At 39.0% G+C, this 20,276-nt stretch overlaps 1 protein-coding gene across 2 annotated transcripts; it reads right to left on the bottom strand.

Moving 5' to 3' along the window:
* Positions 1 to 1,403: 1,403 nt before the first annotated feature.
* On the bottom strand, positions 1,404 to 17,139 carry CLRN1 (clarin 1). Of its 2 annotated transcripts, none has more exons than XM_084639010.1 (4): positions 16,891 to 17,139; positions 16,299 to 16,571; positions 4,664 to 4,843; positions 1,404 to 3,347 (listed from the first exon to the last, which is right to left on the bottom strand). In XM_084639010.1, exons 1-4 carry the CDS (start codon positions 16,979 to 16,981, stop codon positions 3,079 to 3,081), a joined length of 813 nt encoding a protein of 270 aa, XP_084495136.1. In that variant the 5' UTR covers positions 16,982 to 17,139; the 3' UTR covers positions 1,404 to 3,078. The 2 variants fall into 2 exon arrangements, with proteins under 2 accessions (XP_084495136.1, XP_084495137.1); XM_084639011.1 differs by lacking the exon at positions 16,891 to 17,139 and adding an exon at positions 16,793 to 16,832.
* Positions 17,140 to 20,276: the final 3,137 nt, after the last annotated feature.

Raw genomic sequence — 20,276 nt, 5'->3', positions numbered from 1 at the left:
GGGCTCTCTTGAGCAAGTCAGTTGCTGCCTGGAGTTGGAGGAGCACAAATGGTGTTCCTGGCTGAAGGCAGGTACAGGGATGGGATAGCTCAGTGGTTTGAGCATTGGCGTGCTAAAACCCAGGGTTCTGAGTTCAATCCTTGAGGGGGCAGTTTAGGTGGTCTGGGGCAAAAAATGGGAATTGGTCCTGCTTTGAGCAGGGGGTTGGACTAGATGATCTCCTGAGGTCTCTTCCAACCCTGATATTCTGTGATTACCTGATTACATTGACAGAATAGGAGAAAGTGTTAATATGCTTTTTAAAAAGGGGGGAGGGATAGCTCAATGGTTTGAGCATTGGGATGCTCAACCCAGAGTTGTGAGTTCAATCCTTGAGGGGGCCATTTAGGGATCTGGGGCAAACATTGGGGACTGGTCCTGCTTTGAGCAGGGGGTTGGACTAGATGACCTCCTGAGGTCCCTTCCAACTCTGATATTCTATGACCATGGACAGAAGAGTTGCAGGCAGGGACTCAGGAAGCAAGAAGGTGCTCCTGGCTAATTGCTGGGATGGCGTACAAGATTTCAGCCCTACAGTAAGGTTGAAGTGGTCCTGAAGCTGCTGGGGCTGTGGAGAAGTAGTCCAGGGAATTGTAGCAGCAATGCAGTTTAGTTAAAGGGATGCTGTGGGTGGCTACTATTTGTAGGGTGCTTGGGCTAGGACTTGGAGTAGTGGGCAGACCCCAGTCCCCTCATTAGCCACTGTGGAAGTAGCTGGAATACTGAACTGTGCTAAGTTCCCAGAAGGGGAACTGAACTGGTAGGTGGCCTAGCTGGAGAGCTAGATCAGAAAGGCACAAAGTGGGCAAAGAGTCTCCAGAGAGGAAGCCTTGAGGGCATGGCCCCATACCAGGGTCGAGGGACATTTGAAGATTGTGGGACTGATGAGGACTGAGCCCAGGGAGAGCTACAAGAAGAGATGTACCAAGATGTACCAACCAAGGTACCAACCATGATGGGCCCTATTGAATTCTTTATCCTAAAGGGGTTGCTTGTATTTCACACAAACTGTATGTGACTTGGCAAGAAGGTTGAGTCACCGAACACCCACCTGAACTGAAAAAAAGCAGGCTCACACACCAGTTGACAAGGGGGCACTCTCATGAGGTGAGTGCACCCCATTACAGGGAACCTCAGTGATAGAGTATCTCTGGTTCCATGTAGCTAAAATGTATTGAAAATATTGACTTTTTTTACTGACCGCTTTTTGTTTTGTTCTTTATTTTACAAATATGAGTCCTGCTCCTGCAGTCGGATCTGCTATGGAGCCCACTTCATGCAAAGTCTTAAAAATATACAAATAATTTTTGTTTGTATATTTTTATTTTGATCCATTACATTAAAATTTCAAAGATGTTGCAAAAAATTTTAAAGTAGATAATCTTTATAACACACAAAACCAACCAGAACAGAACATCCTTTTTTTCATTTACTGTATTTCCTCACCACCAATCCTATTCAAATGATTTACAGTTTGTCTGCACACTTACTAATTGTTCATATTAAAAATATTTCTTGGTTGTGGCATACTAGAGTGTGCATTACATCTCATTCAAATTCCAATTGATATGATATGCTTTAGGAGACGATGGGGCGTAATGGATGGGACGCTGAGGTAGGAGAGCTGCATTGTATTCCATGCTCTGCCACTGATTGTCTCTGTTATCTTGGGCAAGTCACTGCCCTCCTCCCCCCTATGCCTCAATTTCCCTTCCTACCCTTTGACTCTCCTTCTGTTTAGAAAGTAAAGTCTTCAGGACAGAGAATCTCTTACTATGGGTGAAACCCTTGTGCTGTTGAAGTCAGTGGGAGTTTTGCCATTGACCTCAGTAGGACCAGGATTTCATACTATATGTATTCAAATAATAATTAATTTGGCCCCTTCTCCAACCAAGCAACAGGTTTTACTTTCTATTTCTGCCCTCTATGGTCTTCTGGGATTGTCAGTACCATGGTAGATGTGGTACCTGTGAAATATGTGTGGGTTTAAGTTGTCCGCTATCTTCCTCTAATGTTGTTTACCTGCACCACTGAGAACAAATGAGTTTTTAAAAAAATGGAGCTTCTATACTAACTAATTAAAAAAAAAATCCCCTGCTGTTCAAACTCTTGTATTGCAAAAATCCTTTGTCTGGTTAACCTCTCTTTTATTTTTTTAAGTGGGGGCAGCAGACAACACGTCAGGAAACAGAAGGCAGAAAGGAGACCTTTTTTTTGAGCAATTTAGGAGGGATGGAGGCGTATAATAAGGTTATAGGACAGTCTCTCTTTTATGGACTCAATAGTGCAAGGTACTCAGCAAGCCTGGGAGGTGCTGAATACCCAACTCCCACTGGACCCTCAATTTGGAGCATTTGTAACTATCAAGGCACAGCAAGCAATTGGGTATGCAGCCTGCTAGTTTGGTTACATATTGAATAACCGCCTCTGCCCCCCAGCATGGTTTTGAACATTACTTGTGGTCATTGTACTTGAGAGAGAGAATTCATCACCTTGTTTTGCAGGTATGGGCCCTAAATTTGTTACTTAAGCTGCAACAATACATTCTGTTTTCTTTCATTTGGTGTTTGCAGCTTTCTGGTACACTCAGCACTTTTCATTTGTTGGCCGGAGTGGAATTTTTAGTCCAGTCTTGATACATAAAACATTAGTAGTAGTCATTCCAGTACACCACTACCTTTACAGATATAGGCAAATGCTGTACTGCTGGTGGAAATGTTTGCTTTCCTCCTTTATTAAAGTACATAGGGCCCAGATCACTGTTATATCTTATTTCTTTCATAATCCCATTGAAACAAATGGGACTGCTGTCATGATAAGGTACTATGCGATGGGAGTAAGGATATGTTGATCTAGTCCTAATGAGGACCATGCATACTATGCCTTTATTGTATTTACTGTGTTGACATTTATTTTAGATTTCTTCTTGATTTTAATGTCTTTCAAATTAATCATGTAAAACCAGATAGATTTGGTCATTGTTGAAAGTGTCTGAGATTAACCTTTTTGCTTGAAATGTTATTAAAAATTGACATCAGGCTAGTACATGAGATCAGCTGCTCCAGTAGTTGTTGTGTCTGACTCTTTAGATTTTGAAAAAGGAAATTCAAATCCAGCAAACCGTATTAGCAAAACATTCAGGAAGTGCACCAAGGAGCAAACCAGGATGATCCAGAATGAATCCTGAAATTGTTCATTGTGAGTTTTAAAGATGAAACTTCCCTCTTTGTAATTTGCAATTTTCTCAGAGAGGTGGTGAATTTTCACTTCTGAAGAAAATAGTATCATGATGAGACAACTGCAAGAACCTGAAATAGAACAAGAAACATCACTGCTCTGAGAATTTCCTAACAACAAATCTTTGAGAGAGATAATAACCAAAAAGTAAAATGTCATTTTCATTACATTTCAATATATATTTTATGGTCACTTAACTGACTCCTTCCAAGGTGCTTCTTTTTCAGGACCTGATCCAATGGCCATCGAAGTCAATGGGATTCTTTCCATCGACTCCAGTGAACTTTGGATTAGGATCTAAATAGCCAACCATGCCAAGTGTTATGTCTAGTGTAAGGCCTCAGTCCAGCAAAGCACATATGTAAGTGCTTAACTTGACTATTAAGCATATTAATAATCCAATTGATGTTAATGGAACTGCCCACGTGCTTAAAGGTAAGTATGTACTTAAATACTTTGCTGATCAGGGTCTTAATGAGCAACATCCCTTAGCACAATTTTTCTCTCCAGCTAAACTAATAGTAAAAATTTACTCTAGTTAAAAGTCTAATATGCCTCATTCTTTTTACTGCAAGTGGCAGTAGATTTCCTATCCCTAATGGGCTTCTTCAAATAGGATGCTTTCCAGTTGCAACCCTTACAAAGTGTGAAATGTTGGCAACAAATCTGCCTCTTGCAAAGAAAGGCCCCTGAGCCTGATTTTGATCTTGTGCTGATGTCAATCAGGAGTAATCCCAGTGAAGTCAGTAGTGTTGAGATAAGAATCAGGCCTATTGTTCTTTCTAATAAGGTACTAATACAGAGCCCTTTTCTCCCCACAGTTACACCAGTGAAATTCCACTGACATCAAGGGAACGAATGGGAGAGTCAAGCCCAAGGATTCCCAGGTGGGTTCCCCAACAAATAAAAAAAAAATAATTTTTTTTTGTGTTAGAATTTGCTGATTCATCAAAAACAAAACATTCTGTGGAGATGGTTCGAATCTGACAAATGGAACCCTGCTTGCCAGGCAACTTTTGAAACCCTACCTAGAATCCAGCCAGTTTGCCTGCCTGGCTCTCTGGGACCTGTCTGGTAGGGTGCTGGGGTGCCCAGGCTTCCAAGGTCTGTGGCTGCAGACGAACTAGTGGCCATGCTTCCTACCCTGTTATGGAGAATTTTGAAGTTTTGGGGTTTGTTCAGAATCAGAACTGCACCAAATTTTAAAATAGCACAATCCTCCAAAATGGAATATCTTTCTCCAGCCAGCTATAGTTTTCAGGTTTAGATTCAATGCAGCGACAGTTCTCAGGATAGTATCATGTTTTATTAAATAGATCACTTATCTTAAGTCATTAAATATGAATAAGTGACTAATTTAAATGCAGAACTATACTAAAGTACTTACATGAAATGAAGCTCCAAAGATATAACCCTACTGGACCATGCAGAGTTTCATAGGGATTGCCAAATGCATTGTACATGAAGAAACCTGTTCCCACCAGAGCAAAGACTATCAGTACTGTACAGAAGAGAATGACACTTACATGGATACTTGCAGGGATAATTTTGAGCAAATCTGGAAAAACTAAAAACAAAATAGAACAAAAAATTACTACAAACATTAGACAAAATTATCATTTTAAAAATCTGAGCAGGGATTTTGTGCTGCTCTGTGCTAATTGTTTTAAATTGTGCTCCTCAGAACTCAGTGAAAGAGGAAAATGAAGTAATCAGATTTAATTATAAACAGATTTGTAAGGATGTTTAAAGAGAAGCACATTGTGGAATTCAGAAGTGCAAATTGACCAAAAGAGAGAGACTAGCTTTGTGGGAAACCTCATCTCACCTTTTAGATCACATCTACCTACATGTATTAATAATTACTGCCCTTTCTGTGCCAGAGAGTAACTCAAAACCTTACCTTGTGATGTCCAAGCTTTTAAGAGCATTCTATCTGAGCCAGCCTTATTGTGTTGAGCTTTTAAAGAATGTAAATTCCACATATTTGAATTTTTAAATGCTAAAAATATGCCCTGAATCAGCATACTAAATGTTCACTCCCTACTCCCAAATGGTATTAGAACAAACTAAAGTGCTTCAACATCTGTAAGTATTGCTTCTGTTACACAGTGCCTAGGGAAGATATAAAATGCAGACTAGAGTACAACATTTCAACACCCTGGAAGTCTCTGGGCCAAATTCAGTACTGATGTAAACAGTGGTGCAAATTATATGTTGGGCATAAGTTGGTCAAGAAACAGATCCTGCTGCATGTAAGTTGCAAAGTAATGTAACTGGCACTCATTTGACATTAAGTTTTTAATGTCAGTTAAGTGAGCCAGTCATAAAACAGGAAGAATGCAGTGGTAAATCAGATCCAGGTTGCATAGGTCTAAATAATGACACAAGGTGCAAGAGAGTGGAAAACCAGGTCCAATGGTGGTGATAAAGAGTGTAACTTGCACACCAAGCTGGTGGGGAGAAGGGCGGTGGAGGGCTGGTGAGGGGGGAGAATGCAGCAAGAAAATGGTGTAAGAAAATACAGCTCTCACCTCACTTAATTGTTAGGGAACCTTCCCATTAATTTTCTAGGGCAAAATTCCACACTGGCATAGTGGGTTTCAACTAACAGGTTTCAGAGTGTCACATGATTATACAAGGACAAATTTTGTCCCCACCAAACCCCAAACTGGTGTAAGTTATACTTGGTTGACATACTTACTGAATGCCAAATTGTTGCAATTTATTGTATTTTGCTTAAACCCACTTAAATCAATTTTCTGACCAAGTTACACCTTATGTAGGTTACGTTGACATTACCTAACATGGTGTCAAGTATCAGGGGATAGCTGTGTTAGTCTGTATCCACAAAAACAACAAGGAGTCCGGTGGCACCTTAAAGACTAACAGATTTATTTGGGCATAAGCTTTCGTGGGATGAAGTGGGTTCTAGCCCACAAAAGCTTATGCCCAAATAAATCTGTTAGTCTTTAAGGTGCCACTGGACTCCTTGTTGTTTTTATTGACATCACCATTAACTCTGGTCCATAGTGTTCTATAAGTAGCAAAGAAGTGCTGGACTCTGGATTGTTTTGGTCATTTATGTAGCTGTAGCAAATGTATGGAATTAATTCAGAGTTTTGTTTGGAGGAGTTTGGATTTTTATTATTCTCACTTTATTTGCTGAGGGTCTTAGGTTGAGATCAGGAGTACCTTTACACTGTATCGTTATTGATATTGTGTTCTTTAATTTATTTGATGGGCGCCTATTGGAGCTTTTATAAAACTAAAGAAAGTTAATGATTAACTCTCCACCAGCTTTTTCAGTTGTAATTAAGGGTTTGATTTATACTGTAGGGGAGATTAATGCATTGTATTGTATAGTGTACTTCCTTATCTGTTGGAGACAGAAAGGACTTCCCATTGAAAATGCAAGTCTGTCATTGATAATGGAACTATATTGTGTGGGCACTTATATATGGTTAAGGGTGTCCCATAATTTGATTGATGTAGGTGCAGATAGCTACCCCAGTTTGTGTTTGTAAGTTTGTTCCTAGATAGTTCCTATAGTTTTGGGTCCAGGAACTACAATTCCCAGGATGCACTGGGGGAGGAAGAAGAAGGAGGTGGAGGAGAAGAAAAATAGGAAGAATGTGAGCTTTGTGAAAGAGTGAGGGGAATAAACCTTACCTTTGCTGTTATCAAGCTTCTCGAGCCTTCCTCAAAGGGGTTCAGATATAAAAAAAACTGGCAATGAGCATAAAAGAACCTCAGAGAAACACAAAGGTAAATTTATCTAAGTGCCTCATGATGTGGACTTACCACCAGCAAGAAGAAATGTCAATTCTGTACCAATTCAGTGACATATCTAGGACATACAATATGTAAGAATAACATACAACCCAGACCAAGTGAAAGCCATTTGTGATGCACTAGAGCCTGACAACAAGGGCAAACTTTGATCCTTCTTGGGACTGCGAATACTATTAAAAGTTTGTATAGAAATTTGCTATGAAAGTAGACACCTTTGCATCATCTCCTAAAAATGATGTAAAGTTTGAATGGGATGAAGCATGCAAGACCAGCTTTAATAAGATAAAACATACAATTTCTACCAATCTGCCTCTTAGTCCTTTTATTTCTGAGACGCAAACAATTTCATAACAAACGCTTGTGAGTACAGTCTTGATTCAGCTAAAAAATGGACAAGAAGTCGCTATTGCATTCACCTCCAGAGCCTTGACTGATCCAGAAAAATCCTAGTCTGTCACTGAGAAAGAAGCTCTGGTACATTTCTGGGCAGTAAGTCACTTCAGAAACTACCTGTGGAGTAGGAGATTTATCTTTAAGATCTGATCACAAACTTTATTCAGCATGTGAGGTTGTGGGAGAGCAACACCAAGAATTGCCAAATGGACCACCAAACAAATGGACTTTGATTTCCAGACAGTATATCTTCCAGGTGCCAAGAATACCACTGTAGATTGTCTGTCTCACCTGCCCATACCTTATCATGAGTTTAAATAGAGAAATATAATGAAGAGATTGTCATTGCCCAAATATCTGCTACAACCCAAGGAGTGATCGCATTCTGAGAGTGGGCAACAGTCATGAGAGAAAACATTGTACTTCAGGACCTAAAGATTTACATTCTCAACAGATAATCTTACAAGACAATGACACCAGAACACTTGCAACCATATAGACACATATCACACGAGCTGTCCCTTGTGTAAATGAATGGATTTTGAGAATTGACTGTCTTGTGCCTACACTTCTGAGTATGATTGATTCACATGGCACATCAAGGATATCTGGGGATGAGTCTAACCAAAAGACAACTGTGACAAGTCTTCTGGTGGCCAGGGATGGACAAGCAAGTTGAGGAAATAATCAAGAATTGCATGGCTTATGTTAGTAGAGATAAGTGACAGAAAACCTTCAGCATCCTTCTCACAATAGTTGACTATCCAAGCTGTCCATGGGAGAATATGGCTCTCAACATAATAGGACCATTTGAGGATCAGCCTGTTACGCAAAGGTTTGCCATAATATTGGTAGATTCATTCAAAGTGTCCAGAAGATAGATTCACTTTAATGGTTACCCCTTAAAGAGTGATTAAGGTCATGTCATCAGTCTTCTCCCAAGAAGGATTTCCCAAGGAATTAGTGTCTGACAATGGAATGCAATTGACCTCTGTTGAAATGCAAAACTCCCTCACTAGCAATAGTATCAAGCACAAAACTGTTTGTTTATACCATCCTAGAGCTAATGGTCTAGTTGAGAGAACAAACAGACTGGTGAAAGAATTTTTTGCAACTTATCAGTTTGCAAGCTTTACTTGAAACACTGTTTGCTTACAGGACCACTCAACAACAAGAGTATCAACCTTTGAACTGTTCAGAGGACACCAGGCCGATACACGACTTACTACCTGTCAAAGGCTCACATTCTCCTTTTTCAATTAAACCTTCCAATGAAACTATTTGTGAACGTGTTAAGAATAAACAGCAGAAATACAGACAGTATGTAGATCATAAAAAAGGTGCTACAATTTGAAACTTGTGAGGTTTAGATTGTGTGAAGCTGCCATACAGAGTCAAAAAGGACATTCAAGATAGCAGAAATCCAGGGGATTCTGCTGTATTAATAGATAGAAAGAAATGGAACATTTCAAGATTGTCTGCAGCTCATCAGCCAGCAGCTGAAGAATAGAGTGCTAATTCTCCACCTTGGACCAGAGAACATCAATGACACCAATAATAATGATGGACAATCTATAGTAGTAAGAATTGCTCCACTGCTAAGTCTTGTTCCTGCCTTTCCAGGTATTAGGAGAAGTGTGAAACAAAGATTGGAAGACTTTGCTAGCGGACTTAAATCATGGTTTGGAAACAACTGTTAAAAGTTTTACAATGGTTATTATTAAGGGGAAGGCTGAGTTCTATCTACCTAGATGCAGATAGCTACCCCAGTTTGTGTTTGTAAGTTGTTCCTAATTGTTCCCATAGCCTTGAAACCAGGAACTACAATTCCCAGGATGCATTGGGGAGGAACAGACGAAAGAGGAAAAAGGAAGACTGAGCTCTATGAAAGTGTGAGGGTAATAACGTTACCTTTGCTGTTATCCAGGTTCCTGAATCCTCCTCAAATCCTCCTCAAAATTGGTATTTCCTTTTTCGTTTATGGACTATAACAATGAACTGGAACAAATGTGCTAGGTTTACATTAGAAAATTTCCCTTCCTAAATTCTCCAAATGGCCTGCTGAAGCTAGGAGCGGACAAAGGTCAAGGGTATTTTATAAGATCAGAACACTTCCCCTGAGTTGCTTTAAGTAAAACATTTAATGGAACGTTTTGTGTCTGAAAACATAGTTCTGCAGGTAAAAGAGAGGGGAATTAAAGGAGAAGTAAAAGAAAACAGTGAAGCCTTAATTTTAAAAAATGGGATGTCAAAATAAAGGAAGAAGGAACTAGTGGCCAAATAAGATGTATAGATATTGTGGGCCTTTTTCTGCTCTGTCTCATGCTGGTTTTACCCGTCTAACTCAATCAGTTTGGTCAGAAGAAGGCATCCTCTTGTGGGTTGTTGCTTTGCTACTTGTTACAAAGCACAGTACTCTGTATGTAATAACTCATTAATCAGCACTAACTTGTAAGTCTATATTTGTTTTTTAAAAATGGCCTCAATATTTTGGCTACAATTTGTTGCATGTGCAATTGTGCTCTTTGTCCTGACCACCTAAAGGCATCTACAAAGCAAGCAGTTACCCATCTAATGGGTATAAACATGCACATTATTATGCCTGCAGTTTTGCACCCATACTTAATTATTACTGAAGGATAAAAACTGTGCCTGCAAAACTGGAAACTATGTTGAGGCTTAGCTAAAAACAAGGCATATTTTATCAGGCACAGTGTCAAATAAAATGTTAGGAATTATATATGGTTTTGGCATCTTTTGTATTAGGTTTTAGCTATTAGTTCAAATTATGACCATACCTACACAGGTCAGGGTGGATAGTGAATCAGATTTTCTGTAAGTAATTTTTAATCATTTATGTGTTCGGTGACAACAAATATTTTAAAACTAACCATAGAACAAACTTAACTGCTGCTGATCCACAGGGGCATGATTAAACTGGGGGTAATAACTCCTCAAACTGCCTTGCTGTGATTATAACATGCTGAGAAAGAGCTAAGTAGGAGCTTCACATAAATTAATCTACCATGTAAAATGTTTACCAGCAAACAGTTTTGTAGCTGGCATCGCAGTAAGCATAAAAAAGCAGGTAATGCAACATTTATAGTCATGATGAAATTAACAGCAAATTAATTATATTTAAGCAAACATTCGTAAAATTTGCTAGAAGCTTTGCTAAATGTAATCTTTAATATTGTCTAAAAATATAAGTGTGCACTACAGCGAGTCCAGGCATTCAAATTCCCTTCTCCTTGCCCATTACCCTCTCTCAGCCCAAAGTGAGAAGAACGCTTTAAAGCACTATTCAAAAGATCTGTTAAAAACTGTACTTGTCTTGACCGGTTTTGATGGACAAAGGCATTATGTAGTTATGGTTTTGCCTTGATAGTCCCTGAGGGGTACAATCTCATCAATGTTTCTCTTATCTTGTGATGAAACATGTCCAATTGCAGAATCAAATCTCATAAAGTCAGAGTTATTAACACAGGAATTCCTCAAATACCAGTTTATATATTTCTAGCACTCACCAAGAACTTTGCATTTAAAACTAGCCATGTACATAAAATTCAATTCAAACACCTATAGCCTTTGTAGTGTAGTTACAGAACTGCTGTTCATCAGCAACAAACAACCCCTCTGGTAGTGCTGCCACCCCACCAGGCAGGAACTAAGCCTTGTCTATTTTCAAGACATCAGACTACAGCTACAATTCATTCCTTACTATATAGGGTCTCAGAGTAACAGCCGTGTTAGTCTGTATTCGCAAAAAGAAAAGGAGTACTTGTGGCACCTTAGAGACTAACCAATTTATTTGAGCATGAGCTTTCGTGTGTGCATGCCCAAAACTATGTACAGGATTGCATGCCTAATTTGCAAGAACATTTACCACAATTGCATGTATAAATCAGGTATTTGCAAATGCTATTTCTGCTGCGAGCCACTAACTACCGGTAACTAGACATTTGCACATCTGAATACCAAGTTTCATGCACAGTCCCAGTCACTGCACATGCATAGTTCTGAAAATCAGGCCCTTCATTTATTCTTTATATTACACATTTACTTTCTTACTACCCAAAATAGTACTTACTAATAGTACTTACAGTAGTATCAGTGTAAATGGTATACATTTTAGCACTATGCCAATTAAGTTAGCCATAAACTAGGGAAAACAAAGTCTTTAGTTCATGTCGACTTTCTAAAAGGGTATATCACACATTCTATCACAAATAAGGTTCTCCAGAATTAAGTCTTTCAGCACTAGTGAATGTTTTGGGATAAAGTACAATACGGCAAACTTAATAAGATCAATCTTTATTTTAAGTAAACATACAACTACATTGTATTGGCTGTTACCCTTGACAGCTACGTCTAGAATTTTAAAATTGTATAGGTGACATATCAGGAAAAATTAAATTCAGCAGAGATGTTGTTTTGAAAGAAAAACATTTCTTCATTATAATGAATGAATTTGTGTGCTAGGTGTGAATGCCAATGACCTTTAGAAAATGAACTGCCGACCCAGAAACTGATGAGAATCAGCCAGAGTAAATGAAGCAGAAGTCTTTTCCCAGCCTGACGGGGTTTGCTGGCAGACCAAATTCATTTTACAATTAAAAGAGATATAGTGGTCAGTAGGGAACATTTAATGGGAACAAACATAGAACTAAATCATTTAACCTATTTTCCAGACTGTTTCTTCTCAGATGTGTTACAGTGTACTTCAGTTCATTAAACTGTGGACACATATATCGTACTACTTCCTGAGACATTTATAATGACTTCTAGAAAGAATTTGTGTAGACGTTGTGTGTATTCCCACAGATATGGAGAATGTCAACTGTCTCTCAGTAATTGGGCTCTGTGCAGCTGAAATCCTTCCTTAGATGCAGATATTAAGCTACCTTATCATATTTAAACACAAAAATCACATGCATTTGCTCTTTCAGCTAAATAAAAAATAGTCTGAGTTATTTGTAAAGGGAACATTAACTCCTCCACCATCCACTCTCTGTGAAAGTTCACAAAAGACAAAAATGCTTTAGTGACTGATTTTCCAAAAGGGTGTGTTTATAAGATTTATGCTGTAACTTAGTTGCAGCAGGTCATCCTCGTGGGATTCTACAGTTTCAGATGTACACTAGGGCCAGTAATCACTTCCTGGTAGTCTCTTCTGAGGACGCTACAATGAAATATTCCTGGGCATGTAAGTAGGATTTACACTGGGCTTGTAATACAAGGGGAAAATCTATTCAAATAACAATGCAATGCCACATATTTAATTTAGATAAAAGGAAGGCAACATACACTAGTGGTTCACTTAGGGCAGGGGTGGCCAACCTGAGCCTGAGAAGGAGCCGGAATTTGCCAACGTACATTGCCAAAGAGCCACAGTAATATGTCAGCAGCCCCCCGTCAGTTCCCCCTCCCCGCTCCCAACACCTTCCTCCCACCAGCAGCCCCGCCAATCAGCACCTCTCCCTCTCTCCCCGCACCTCCCGATCAGCTGCTTCATGGCATGCAGGAGGCTCTGGGGGGAAGGAGGGAGGGGTGAGGGCATGGGAGGCTCAGGGGAGGGGGTGGGAAGGGGTGGAGTGGGGGCAGGACCTTTGGCAGAGCCAGGGGTTGAGCAGTGAGCACCCCCAGCATAGTGGAAAGTTGGTGCCTGTAGCTCCAGCCCCAGAATCGGTGCCTAGACAAGGAGCCGCATGTTAACTTCTGAGCCACAGGTTGGCCACCCCGGACTTAGGGAAATGAGAGCTAGGAGGCCTGCCTCTCTACTGATTTGTTTTATGTCCTTGAACAAGTCACTTAGACCCCTGTTCAGGAAAGCAGTGACATGTATGCTTAAACTTTAAGTACATAGTTAAGGGCCCTTCCTCAGGAAAATGGGTGCATTCCTGAATCAGGGCCTTCATCTCTTTGTACCTCATTTTCTCCATCTGTAAAATTAGGATGATAATATTTGCTAGAGTTTCTTGTATTATTCTTAACACAGCCTCTTTTTTTGCTTGTGAAATATGTGCAAACATTGCAATTTCCTCATATTTATTCATTACTCAAATGTATTTGATGAATTTTTAAAAAATATTTTCCCATGTGGAATGATCACATAGTTCACTGTGGATGGATTATCTAGTGCTCAATTTTTAACATTCCACACTGTGTTTAGTATGTTTAGCTGTGATTAGCTAGATACCTCACCTAGTATTGTTTCTGTTCATCTACTGGATGTGCATGCATGCACTTCTGGGTGCAGTTACTTGTAGGTGTGAAGCATAACATTCTGGTGAATGCCACTTTGAAATTAATATTTGGTGAACATTTGTGACAGTAAAGCTTGTTTGGACGAATGGTCCCAGAAAGCTCATCCAAAGGGTATATCTCCAGTGCAAAATAAAAAGGTGAGTTCTTAACTCACATTAGCTAAACCAAGATAGCTAACTCAGGTTAAAATAGCAGTAAAGACACAGCAATTCGGTTTTTAATTTGAGCTAGCAGCTTGAGTTAAAGCCTGTAGGGGAGTCAGGGGTTGAACGCGAGCTGCAAACCTAAGTTAAAAAACAAGTTTGTGCATCTTCAGTGCTATTTTAACTCATGTTAGCTAATGTGAATTAAGAAAACACCTTTATTTATTTATTTATTTATTTATTTATTTATTTTTTGCGGGGAAGACAAACCCAAAGAGTGCAAGTATGAAAAGGGAGCCAATTCATTTAAAATGGGAGTAGCTATTCATGGAAAATTTGTTGCAGTATTTTGCCAGCTCTAAACTCCACTTTAATAAAGCACTTTCAGATCCTTTGTATTATTATTATTATTATTATAAATCATTACAAACCTATTAAGAGCACATTCATAATTTCTCTTTATATAGAAGCAGAAGTGATATCAGATTAGAAGTGACCAATTCAGAACAGACTAGTAAATCATTTTGGTAATGACTAGTTCCATGAACCCAGCCATCTTAGGCTAGGAAAATGCATTATAACCATTTTACTTTACAATATGAGGACAATGCAAGTGTTCTAATAACTCAGGGCCCAATTCTGCAACCAGAAAAGGAGTACTTGTGGCACCTTAGAGACTAACCAATTTATTTGAGCATGAGCTTTCGTGAGCTACAGCTCACTTCATCGGATGCATACTGTGGAAAGTACAAAAGATCTTTTTATACACACAAAAGCATGAAAAAATGGGTGTTTACCACTATAAAAGGTTTTCTCTCCCCCCACCCCACGCTCCTGCTGGTAATAGCTTATCTAGGAGAGTGGGGTAGGGGGAGAGAAAACCTTTTATAGTGGTAAACACCCATTTTTTCATGCTTTTGTGTGTATAAAAAGATCTTTTGTACTTTCCACAGTATGCATCCGATGAAGTGAGCTGTAGCTCACGAAAGCTCATGCTCAAATAAATTGGTTAGTCTCTAAGGTGCCACAAGTACTCCTTTTCTTTTTGCGAATACAGACTAACACGGCTGTTACTCTGAATTCTGCAACCCTTACTCATGCTGAGTAGTCCCTATTTGAGTGAAAGTCAGAACTACTTGTCTAAGTAAATTCTGCTCAGTGTAAGCATTGCAGAATCAGGCTCTCTGCTGGAACTTTTGCCAAAACTCATTAGTGCTTCACACATTCCCAAGCTGCTGGGGAGACAACCTCCCCACTCCCCCCCACTAATCATGTGATTCCCAGCTTTCTCCTTAACCAGTCTTAACAACTCCATTATCTTAATGAACATGAACTAAATCCAGTCAGTGCTCTGTTGTGCTATCTGCATTATCATTTGCAGTTCATAATAATATCTACAGATGAAATCTAATTCCTTTGGATTTAGTAGACTGCTCTGAAAATTCATCCCAGACTGTAACCTGCAGGGTAGAACATCAGCATAGTGTGACAGCCGGGAAAGTAATAAAGAGAACTGTCATAAATAGACCCGTTATGGAATTTAGACATATCAAAGTTTAACAGTAAACTAAATGAATTTGGTCTGCTACCTCTGCAAAAAATAGTACATAGTAAATTTTTTCTGATGCATAATCTGGTAACTTTACACCACCACAGATGATTGATGCAAGCAATTTACCATTACTGTTTCAGAAGACTGCTTCCAAATTGTCTTTTGTAATAATAATTTCATGTGGCATATTGTAAGATATGTACATAAAACAAAGATCCATTTGTTATTATCCATTTAATATGTTGCTATATATAAACTGTATGTTCACTTGATCAATGTATTAATCTTTTTATCCTTGAGGATGAACAGGTTATGAATATTGCATGTAAATCAAAACAATTTCTAACTGTCTCCTTCCATTAAACTCTGTATCTGTCAGATACCCAATTCAATTTGCAGGTCAATTAATTGAACAGCTACTAGCATAAACCCGGTATGTTTTCCCAATTAATGCAGCAGATTGTTATCTTTTGCTGCTATATTCTTCAAAAGCAGTAAATGAGGCTTTGAGCTGTCTTTCTAATAAGGCTGCTGTTACCTTACTGCTGTTGATTTCACAATAGAACATAAAATAGATAAATAGACAACAAAATCATTCTTTCAAAGTAACAAAAAATTATGGGGAAATAGCTATTTGTTGTAATAAACCATAAGAGAGGTGCATTGAAATTGTCACTAATACTGTAACTAATATTAGTAAGGTAATTTAAATGTTAAGATGGACACACTTCAGAAACAATACCATTTAATCTTAGAATATTTTGCACTTGTTAAAACTCTTAAGTAAATAAGAACGCTGCAGCATTTGTCTGCTCATTATCATGGTAGTGTGCACTAAGGTATTAAATAATTCAAATGTCATTGTTACTTACATGAAAATCGAAAAGGTCTCCCTCCTAGCCCACATTGTCTAACACGCTCCCCGTAGAAAAGCCCATACTGAATTTCACCAATAAACTTCTCCAGTTCTGGTCCTGTAGCGTTGACAAGCAGAGCTCCAGTTTTGCACAGTATTGTTCCTTTGATCCATAACTGAGTTCCGATGGCTGCTGCAATGCCTAGAGCACAAGCAAAGCTTAATACCCCAGCTATGCAAAATATGACTTTCTTCTGTTGGGCTGGCATGGCTGCTTGCAAAGTCCTTTCTAGGGAAGGAACAAAACTTTTAATAAGAGAGCAAAACGATCTTCATCACATCAGCAAAGCAGACATACTATCCAACTTGAAAACTGCAATTTCAACTCAGTGGTAGCCCGTCCCCTCATAGTACTAGTATGCTGCTATAGTGCTAAGTAATCTCCCCCCAAAGAAGCTTTTAATTCTTTTTTTCCCTCTCCCCCTATATACTCCTAATTTATATACACACATTTTAAAAGAAGCTGTAAAATAGAACTGTTTGCAAAGTGTTTTTCAGCATATCCTCTGTGTTACTTGATAACAAAGGTTTAAGATAACAGATGGAACCTTCTGTGTAATTTGATGAATGTTTCTCCTCTTCTTCATCCTTTGTCTGATTGAGTGAGCTGAAAATTACAGAAATAGGTTTGGCTGCCATGTGACATTATCAACTGTCCAAAAAGTTAACTTCTGTAGGTGGTTTTGATTTTCCAGTGATAACTCTAAAAACTAGCAACATATAGCATTTCTGCTTGTTTCACTATTCCTTGTGCAATACAGAGAACCAGAAACTGAGACAGAAGTCCTAGGTGGAATGTCCTTTTCCCCATCAAGATCTCCTTTACAACAGGGCTAGTGTGTTTTGTTCAATAGTATTTTGTTTAAAATATGTGGCTGGATGCCAGCTTCTTGGTGGAGTTTGGACAAATATATATTTGAATTTGGGTTTTAGATATAAGCAAATAATTTCCATTTGTTTTACTCTTACACAGTAATATGTTATTCACAGCACTTATGTAGTTAGGCCCTAATTCTGCAAACACTTATGCATATGCCTATTTTTGTGTGCATGTGAGTTGAAGTCAGTGGGACTACTCATGTGCATATGTTTATTATGTGCATGTTCTTACGTGCTTGCCAGATCAGGGCCTCAGATAGGACCAGATGCATCGGTGAACAACCTGGGATGGTTCATTGACTACTTGCCATCTCAACACTTTTTGTAAAACATTAGGGCCTTGTCTAGACTAAAAAGTTTCACCAGTTTAACCAAACCAGTTTAGAAATGGATTTAGTTAACTCAGTGCAAACCCTTTGGGTGAACACTCTTAAATTTGTTTAAAATACCTTATATCAATTAAGCTTAAACCGATTCCTTACTAATTTAAACTAAATCCATTACATTAATTCAAGCACTGGTTTAACTAATTGCTTTTAAAACAAGACTTTTTAGTTAAACTGGTACAAGTTTGTGTATCAATAAGACCTAAAATAGGATAGTGTTCTGTAAATAAAATAAATTAAATAAACCTTTGCTTATGGTTGTGATAGTAGATGTAACCAAAAGATGGCGCACTGCTTTATCATTAAAAGAAAAGGAGGACTAGTGGCACCTTAGAGACTAACCAATTTATTTAAGCTTTCGTGAGCTACAGCTCACTTCATCGGATGTAGCTCACGAAAGCTTAAATAAATTGGTTAGTCTCTAAGGTGCCACCAGTCCTCCTTTTCTTTTTGCGAATACAGACTAACAGGGCTGCTGCTCTGAAATCTGCTTTATCATTAGAATCCTTAGGGTCAGGCTTATACTATACTCTGCACTAAATGCATACGTGTTTGTAGCAGTACTTAATTTTAAAAATGATTTTGAAAATTCTTGGTCAAGAGGAAGGCCTTGAACACTTCCAGGTAACATACTGTGCAAACATCACAAGTACAACAGCACTGACACCACACACAACAAAGACTCCTGGGAATCACTTAAAAGAAAACATGTAGTTTAAAAATGAAAGAACTGAGGGTATGTCTACACTTGCTGGTAGATCAGCACTGCTGCAATCGATGCAGCGAGTGTTGATTCAGTGGGTCTGGTGAAGAACCGCCAAATCGATGGGAGCATGATTTGTATACTCCACCTCCCCGAGCCGCGTAAGGGAAGTCACATAGCGCAGTGTAGCCACCGCGGTAAGTGGATCTAACAGTGTCGACTTCAGTTACGTTATTCATGTAACTGAAGTTGCGTAAATTAGATTGATTTACCACGGTGGTGTAGACCAGCCCTGAGTGCTAACAGCACCACAAATCCCCTACCTGTGGCGATTTTATTTGATAGGGCCAGTTTCTGATCCCCTTTCTCATTTTGAGTAGTACCTTACTCCACAGAAATTCATTACATCAATAATGTTACTTGTGGAGTAAAATATTATTCCGCATGAGCAAGAGGATCAGAATCTGGCACCCATTTTTTAGTGTTTAATTTAAAAAAGAACTAAAACAAATAAAAAACTCTAAGGGTCAGGCTCAAGACTCATGATTGCAAAGGAGCTACTTCAAGGGTAAGGTACTATTCAGCATCTTGCCTATAATCTTAAATTTAGCCACACTCTGTTTGTACTCTGCTGGCCTAATTCAGCTTTTACGCAAGTGTGAATTAGGAGTGACCCCAGTGAAATCAGTGAAGCTATACTGTTACAGCAGTATGTGAATGAGAGGAAAATCAGGTCCTTTTAACCATAAGGGTGGGGAATTGTTCAGTGGTGAAGTGGATTTTTGCTGGGTTGCTTTTAAAATCACTGTGTTTAGAATGTATTTTAAATGTCAAGGGGAAGTAGAGTGTATGGATAGTTTCCTTTTAGCATATTTATAAATCTAAATAAATACAATAAATCTCCTGATATACGAGGCAGATGTTAACTTTTCAGGTCTCTGCAAACTTGAGGCTCAATCCTGCAAACCCTTGTTCATGCAAGCAGTCCTGAATGGTCCATGAATAGTGTTGTTGAAGTCTATGACACTACTCACAAAAGCAAAGGTCTGAAGTATTGTTATTATTTCATTAATTTAACAATTCTATTGAGGTAGTGTCTAGAGACCTCAACCAGATCAGGGGCCCCATTGTGCTAGGCACAAACTCTTTTTACTCAGACTAAGTTTCCAACCAATTTAGGGCCATATTCTGATATCCTTACTTCCACGAAGTGGCAGCTTACTCCATGAGTAGTTCCATCAACTTTAATAGGATTACTGAGTACTCGTATTTTGAAGGAAAAAGGATATTGAAATCTGGCCCTTGGCAATTAAGGGTGGGATTTTTCAAAAGTGCTCAGCATTAGCCCAACTCTGCTCCCATCGAAGGCAATGGTAAAACTCCCGTTGATTACAAATGGGAGCAGAGTTGGGCCAATGCTGAACACTTGTCCAAATCCTACCCTCTATATTGAGCTATCTTAACTGAAATGCTTTTGATTTGAAGATAAAGTAGAGCCTTGCTAATCCATATATCACACATCTGCCCTCTCAATTCACAGAGATATCTTTGTGTCTCCCTATATGTCACTCAAGATATTATACCAAAATGCAAGTGATGTTACCAATAAGCCCTCATTGTTCATAGGAAATAGGCTGCAGTACAGCTACTGGTATGTTCTTTTCACAAGTAATTCAAACTAACCTGCAGTTGCTGAGATAAACAAGTGAGGTGCATTTTTCTCTTGGGTCAGCCTAACATTGGCCGGAGCAGAGGGGCTTTGGGCACCACACGCTTTCACAAAGAACCACTGTCAGTGTCAACTTGTCAGCCCTCCATCCAGTGCTGACGCTCCTGTCATACTCCCAATGATGCACACACTGGGGCAAATGGGGCAGACAGCGGGTGGGCCTCCTTATGCCCTCTCAAGGCCCCCCAGAATGGGTGCCTAGGGATGTTTGCTCATATAACTAAATACTGCTGCTCC

The sequence above is a fragment of the Lepidochelys olivacea genome (assembly GCF_965140295.1).
Source record: "Lepidochelys olivacea isolate rLepOli2 genome assembly, chromosome: 9".
Lineage (NCBI taxonomy): Eukaryota > Metazoa > Chordata > Testudines > Cheloniidae > Lepidochelys > Lepidochelys olivacea.
Note: the sequence above shows the minus strand (reverse complement) of the source record. Positions and strands in the feature narration are given on the sequence as shown.

Excerpts from the sequence above, each read along its gene's own strand:
- CLRN1 (XM_084639010.1), bottom strand. The coding sequence starts at position 16,981 with ATGGCAGCCAAACCTATTTCTGTAATTTTCAGCTCACTCAATCAGACA. Across the intron at positions 4,844-16,298 it reads GAGACCTTTTCGATTTTCAT|TTTTTCCAGATTTGCTCAAA; the intron begins GTAAGTAACAAT and ends TTTTGTTTTTAG. Across the intron at positions 3,348-4,663 it reads TCTTTGGAGCTTCATTTCAT|GTTCTTGCAGTTGTCTCATC; the intron begins GTAAGTACTTTA and ends GTTCTATTTCAG.